The sequence below is a fragment of the Palaemon carinicauda genome, chromosome 1, assembly GCF_036898095.1.
Source record: "Palaemon carinicauda isolate YSFRI2023 chromosome 1, ASM3689809v2, whole genome shotgun sequence".
Lineage (NCBI taxonomy): Eukaryota > Metazoa > Arthropoda > Malacostraca > Decapoda > Palaemonidae > Palaemon > Palaemon carinicauda.
The window spans coordinates 216840174-216847694 of NC_090725.1; the positions used below are offsets into that span (position 1 = coordinate 216840174).

At 34.4% G+C, this 7521-nt stretch overlaps 1 protein-coding gene across 1 annotated transcript; it reads left to right on the top strand.

Annotated features, from left to right (window-relative positions):
• Positions 1-1325: 1325 nt before the first annotated feature.
• Positions 1326-7017, top strand: LOC137638214 (uncharacterized). Its single transcript, XM_068370303.1, has 3 exons — positions 1326-1343; positions 2001-2106; positions 6287-7017. The coding sequence occupies exons 1-3, from the start codon at positions 1326-1328 to the stop codon at positions 7015-7017; spliced, it is 855 nt and encodes a 284-aa protein (XP_068226404.1).
• The last annotated feature ends 504 nt before the right edge of the window (positions 7018-7521 follow it).

Here is a 7521-nt window from a genome sequence, read left to right on the forward strand (position 1 = left end):
AAATTACGAATAGAAGCACCAAAACGTGTGTTCATGTCACCAAGTATCACAAATTTCGTACTAAAACCTGTAGTTTTGACCTTTTCCTGTAATGCGCTAATAAGTGCTGGGCTAAAATACTGTGAATCTGATGGAGGAATATATATGAATCCAAACATAATGTCCGGTGAACAGGATAGGCGTACCCACACCTGACCTTCAATACTCGTGTCGACACTAATCACCCCATTTTGCAATGAGCGCCTTATCAGTAGAGCTGTGCCGCCTCTATGTGTACCGCCACTAATGGCACTCCTGTCAGACACATATCTATACAATGAGATGGGCAGATCAGTTTTTATTTCGTTTAGACCTATCACATCAAACTGGTACAAAAAGTTATATACTGAGCTCTTCTCTAATTTAGTTCTTGCTCCGTTGACATTCCATGAAGCTATCTTAAGATTAGGTATTTGTGGTCTTATTAAGAAGGATATGCATTCCACTGGTCAATAATTACGTCATCGCGGTATATCTTCCTTTCTTTCGAATCTAATCTAATGATGCATCCAAAGTTTTCAGGTCTATTTCTCTCGGCCATTTCAACCTCCTTCAATCTCCTCCATTCATTACGCACAGCAGGATGAACATCCTTCTTTACAAAAATCCAACTTCTTTCAATTCCTTAGTCTTACTCAATATGTGATCACAAACACCCTTCGCATCAAGTTCAACAAGGATTGGCCGTTTTCTGCTGCTATTTGTTTCACGTTTACCAAGTCTCCGACATGCTTGAATTGTGACGTCTTCACCAATGGCATTCCACACGTTCTAACCTTTTCTTAATCGGTTAACGCACCTGACAAATCTTCTCCCTCATCCGGGACCCCCAAGAAGTACAAGCTTCGTTTCTCGCTCTCTTCGGTCAGTTGTTTCTAAAAATAGTTTCTGTTGTTTTATTACTTTGGCTTGCTGTTATATTTGGGCCTGCAGAGATTCAATTTTACGATTTATTGCACTGTTTGGTGACGTCATCTCTTGTCTCAACTGTGCTAGTTCAGACGATATCTTGGCTAATTCATCACGCAGTTGTGGCCCTTCATCATCTCTAGAAGACAGAATACTTTCAATTAATATATCCTTGTTCAACTTATTCAGGTGAGCCCGCTGCATTCCCCTTAATTCCGCGATAGTCTTGGCCATAACGAGATGTCTGGATCATCGGCTGCTATAGAGCTTAACAGGGGTTTCCGTTTTAGACAATGATGCAGCAAATAAATCTTTCCTAATTCTCAATGGAAATAAATTGGATTTTAAATCTAAAGCAAAGATCATAAGCATCCGAAATGTCTCAGAGGCGGAATGTGATTTATTTTCCTGCGAAAATATAAATAATTTACGATAAACTACAACAAGATATACTTAAATTTGGGCATAGTAAGCCACATCTCATAATGAAGAACAAGCCAACTATATAAAAGTGACCGAAGACCTTAAGAACATATCAGCAATATCCCACCTCAGAATAATACTGTAAGTAATAATGAAAACAATGCTGGTGGAGGCAGGAAATGATACTTATGTAGCATTGTTAACTAACTTCAAACTCTCTCTAAAAGAAAATATTGAAACTCTTACTCCTCATCTGAAAGATGTTTGTATTTAGTAAAGACCTTAATGATTTGTAAGATGAAGAAATTCTGAACTGATGCCCTCATCATGTTTAATATTTGCCAGTTTCGTTCACGATTCCCATGAGAGTGAAAACAAAATAGAAGCAGGCCCAGTTTTTAGTAGAGCCATAACGGATTAAAATGTGATAGCAAGCTGAAATGTTGTGTTTGCTAAAAAAACCATGATCCCATTAGAAAAATATCCATAATAGAGGCTGATAAAAGCACAAAACTAACATATACGTCTGCTCTTAAAGAAAGAAAATAAAATGATCCATCTCATTGGAAGTAAAGTCTACTCAGAATATAGGAGTGGAAAAACAATAATTTGTGTCCTTTTCCTCTCAGGGACCTTATACAAACAAACTGCACTTGTTCAACAGAAACTGTCCCCAGGTTGGTCTGGCTACCAAAACAGTGGTTCTCAGCCTGAGTGTGTTGCCCCTAGGGGAAAGTGAGTAATCTCCCGTGAGAGGCTTGATTAATTTCCTGGTGGGGGATACAAACCTTGAAAAAATAGGCAGTTATCTTTAATAGTGATTTGTCGATAGTATCGGTATTGGTATCAGTAGTATCAGCCTTTTTTATGAGTATCGCTATTGGTACTGTATCGGTTGTTTTTCAGGTATCGGTATCGGTATCGGTATCAGTATCGGTATCGGTCTCGTTGTAGTAAAAATATTGAGTATAAGTACATTTCTAGCTAATCAACAATGGTCTCACTGTTAAGATTTCTTATGAGAAAAAGTGAGGTATCCCTATTACAGTGGTAAATTTTGTTTCTATACCACTGCACCATTTTCTGTAATTGTTGAATTGAAATGCCCTTATGTGTTACCAGCAACCGAGCCTTCACATATGTGGAGTCACTTGCCTCCCACAATATCTGTTATAGTCACTTCTCCTCTGTCACATTTATTCAGCTCAATCTCTTAAGGTTTGTTGCTCCATATTTATTTCATTTAGTTAGGTTTGATGTTAACCATGCATTCGAGACCTACTAGCTAAGAAGCAGTGTCAAGTAGGTCCCTAACTTATCAAGATAATAGCCTCATTAAATAAGTTTTTTATCGATGCTGGTTTAGAATTCATGTTCAATAAGATGAATATGAGAAACCATACATTTTTTTTTTCATAAAACATTAGGGGAGTGCTATAATTTCTGTGGAAATATATGGGAAGGTATGTTAGTAAAAGGGTTAAGAATAACGACACTAGAAAATATAACTCTAAATCTAATATTCATTTTGCGTTCAGATGTATTTCATGCCTAGCTTTCTTAGCTCTTCTAATTTGATATCTAAAATAAATGTAAGGGTCATTTTATATCTCCATCTAATGAGAAGTACCTAAGATCAGCCTCAATAAGAGACTCTAAAACCCTTGAAACTTTTGATGGATTTTCTATAATCTTTGAATGACCTTGCAAAGCCACCACCCCCCACTCCCCCCCCCCCCCCAGAAAAAAAGCCCATATCTCAAGCTGAGAACAATACTAATTACTTAAATTTTTGACGAATCGAATTAATTCCTCAGCAATTCAAGGATAGGCCTAAATGCCTCTTCCTCCTAACATAAAGAGTAAAACCAAAGCTTTTATGTCAAGAAATATTCCCCATTACAGTGTAAATATTTCTGAAAATAAGTCTCAGTAATGTTTTACATTCAAGTCAAAATTGTTTGTGATGGGATAGCAATTGTTTGAGAGTTCAAGCTGAATAATTAATGATTATGACTTATCATTACAATCCAGAAATTATATGCTTACAGGAGACCAGGGTAGTCAATCGTCCTTTTACTCTTAGATAAAACTATTATTTTTTTCCCCTTCTGCAATTGTAACATTATATCTTAGATTTTTATTGACATTTATAAGATGTTGATATAAAGTGGATTTTATGCACACATTTGAAAAGCGGCTCCATATATCTTACTCCCTAGCAGAGTTTTATGAAAATAATGTTCGAAATCCAATAGGTCAGTTTTCTTCTACATTCCTGCTAATTGGAGAAGTCAATTCTTATAATCTTCTATAGGTTGGTATTTGTTAGCGTTCATGAAGAACCATAATAGAGTGTATCATTAACAGTAATTATGCTACTTTGTATAATGATGGGTAAATGACCTATCATAGACCCCATGGCAATCAGTTATCTGTTTTAGATTTATATATTTGCTCTTCTAACCTCCGGCTTCATTATGAATAGTCAAAAGATATATATTCTAATTGAAGTGATATACTTCCCAACTAACATTAAATATTTTCAAAACACCCTAAATAAATCTTCCCCCCAAAATGGAAGATTGAAGACACAGATTAGAGTAAATTAAGTTTTAAGGGGTTTACCCTACAAAGAATTGGAATATTCTAACTCCCATGTTGAGGCCTAAAATTTCTATTTTTTTTTTTTTTACTGAAGCAATCTTGAAAAGCCTTCACGATGACTTACAAAAATCTAAAGAAAACTATCACAAGCATGTATTTCCATCGTGGAGCAAAATAATGGGAAAAAACATTAATGGGGAAAAACTCAAAACTCTTAATGAGAACTGTTTAAAAAACAAAAAAAGAATCAAAAGTTTATTAAAAAAGTTATTTCTCTGGCCATTTCCCACCTTAAAAGTTAGTGATACTCTCCTAAGTTATCCATTTGATGGTATCGAGAAACGTAGTCAACATTTTTTTGATTATGTCAAGCTCAGAAAATTATTATGAGGAATTACTTAGAATTAGCAAATCCTAGAATTTCAGAGATATTTGTTATAATGGTTTGGAAAATATAATAAAATGTTCCCTCTGAAGAATTTAGAGAAGTGCTTTCTTCAATGAAGGTCGGCCTACCTTGGGAATAATCTGCCAGAAACTGCAAAAAACCTTTTATCTTGATAGTCTGGAATAGGATATGGGAGACTGATGTACTACCGGAAAGCTGGCAAATGGCCATTATCATTTTATTGTAAAAACCCAATAAAGATGCATTTGAATGCAGTAGCTACAAACTAATTGTCCTCACCAGCCTTATCTGAAAGCTAATGTCAAAGATGATTAACACTACACTAATGTTGTACATAGAAAACAATGGGATGAGTTTAGTATGCGAATTAATTTCCTAGAAAGGAACCTCTGTTGATCTACCGCTTAGATTGTCCAACGAGATACTGGAAGGCTTACCTAAAAACGCCAAGAAATTAGTAAGTTCTTAGATCTTGAGAAAGCCTGTCATATTACCAGTGGAAATTATTAGTGTCATCGACTTTTTTATCAAGAAAGATTCATGAAAGTAAGAGGTTTTCTAATGGCCATCAATAACATCTTAGAAATATTTTGTCTTCCTCAAAGAGTTCTGTTTGTGAATAATTTGGTAATATAGTTCACTCGCTCTGATACCACAACAACCGCTAATAATGTGCAAAATTCTATCACTAAATGGCCAAATGATAATGAGTTTAGATTTTCTATGTCATAAAGTTACTACGATTTAAAAAATGTAGACTTAATGATGTACCTGTGACGGCCGAGAGAGGGTTGTGAACTCAAAGGCAGGATGCAATCAACTGAGTTGTTTATTAAGGAGCACTCTCCTTTATATACAAAACCTCAAGGCAACAGGACATGACATGTTCGAGAGACAGACAATGTTACAGAGCAAAACGGAGACATGATCATTCAGGTTCTTTTTAGTGCGAGGGAAGAGCGCAGATACAAGCATAATATATACAAAATAATTATGTACAATTGTGTGACACACGGTTGGTACATACCACCCACTTTAGCATAAAAAGTTAGTATTTAGAACTTTATTTGATAAGAGCAGCCATAGAAACGCTAAAAAATTGCTGCTTGGTCTGTTAAGAGAGAAATTAGGTTTTATATATATATATATATATATATATATATATATATATATATGTATATATATATATATATATATATATATATATATATATATATATGTATATATATATATATATATATATATATATATAGACATACATATATCATATAATATATATATATATATATATATATATATATATATATATAAATATATATATATATATATATATATATATATATATATATATATATATATATATATATATATATATATATATATATAGACATATAAATATATATATATATATATATATATATATATATATATATATATATATATATATATATATATAGGGTCAAACCCAAAACAGCTAGTACCAAAATAGCTAGTTCCAAAATAGCTAGTCCTAAACAGCTAGTTCCATAATAGCTAGCATACCAAAATAGCTAGTATACCAAAACAGCTAGTTCCAAAACAGCTAGTATACCAAAACAGCTAGTTCCAAAATAGCTATTTCTAAAAATAGCTAGGATACCAAAACAGCATATTCCAAAATGGAGGGTTCAGAAATAGCTTGTTCCAAACAGTAAGTTCTAACAGGCAACTCTTAATCTGAGCTATCTAGAATAACTTTAAATCTGAGATATCCAAAACATTTGTTTTAGTTTGACAAGCCCATCAACATGAAAGTGATAAAATCGCAAAAAGGAGGTGACTAAATATGTCATGATGGATATGTTTATCGAAAGAATACTACCAATAACGAAACGCAGAACTGGAGATGCGTCATCAAAGGCTGCAAGGGAACTGCTACAACTTCGGTTGATTATAGTGATACAAGTGATGTAAGTTTGGGTCAGAATCATTCACATGCACCCGATATGCCAAAGGAAAAAGTTACGATAGCCTTAAGTGCGTTAACAAACGAAGCTTCTGGTCCAACAGCTCCACCACGTAGAATCATTGCTAACATTACTCAAAATATTGATTGTGAAACTTCGTCAGGCATGCCAAAAAGAAAAGCACTTACGAAATGCATCCAACGAAAAAGGCAAAAAACAGAAGGCTACTTTCCAGAACCGGAATCACTTTCAGAAATCAATTTACCTGAAGAATTTGAAACAAAAACTATAGGGAGTGCTAAAGAACGCTTTTTACTTTATGATGAAAGTGATTCTCATGAAATACTAATATTCGCAAGTGAAACTATGCTAGACATACTTGCAACTGCTTCACACTGGATGTGTGACGGTAAATTCAAAATGGTTCCACAACTATTTTATCAACTGTACACGATCCACGCTATTAAAAGTGAATATTTATTTGCATGTGTCTACATCTTGTTGACAAATAAAACAAAGGAAACATATAAAAAAGCCTTTAGTATCTTGAAAGAAAAGCGCCCAGACTTACAGCCAAAAACAATTACCACAGATTTCGAGAAACCAGTTATGGATACTTTCAAATACGTCTTTCCAAATTTAGAGTTGCAAGGGTGTTTCTTCCATCTTTCACAGGCAATTTGAAGGAAAATTCAAAGTATTGGGTTAACAAATAGTTACGTAACTGATACTAACTCTCGCCTTTATTGTAAATTGCTTGCTGCTTTAGTATTCCTAGACCCAGATGATATAACCAAAGCATTTGAAGAATTGCTGGACACACTACAAGATCTTCAAATGGAGCAAGAAATGGAAGAATTGTACTGTTATTTCGAAGATACATACATTGGAAGACCTCAAAGAACAGGAGGAAGAAGAAAACCGCCTCTATTTTCACCAATGATTTGGAGCGTTGCACAAAGGTCGACAGATGGATTACCGAGAACCACAAACAAGATTGAAGGATGGCACCGAGTGATTCAAACCCTATATGATTCCCCGCACCCTTCCTTATGGCGGTTTGTGAGAGGTACTCAGAAGGAAGAAACTATGCAAAGAAATAAGTTGACCTCTTATTTATCGGGCGAAAGGGAGACTGCAAGCAAAAAATCCAAAGAAATTAATGGAAGGATTCAAACTTCAAAACAA

What these genes read in the sequence shown, in the direction of transcription:
- LOC137638214 (XM_068370303.1), top strand. An exon ending in TGTGTTGCCCCTAGGGGAAA is followed by an intron (nt 2,107 to 6,286) that starts GTGAGTAATCTC and finishes GCGTCATCAAAG; the next exon opens with GCTGCAAGGGAACTGCTACA.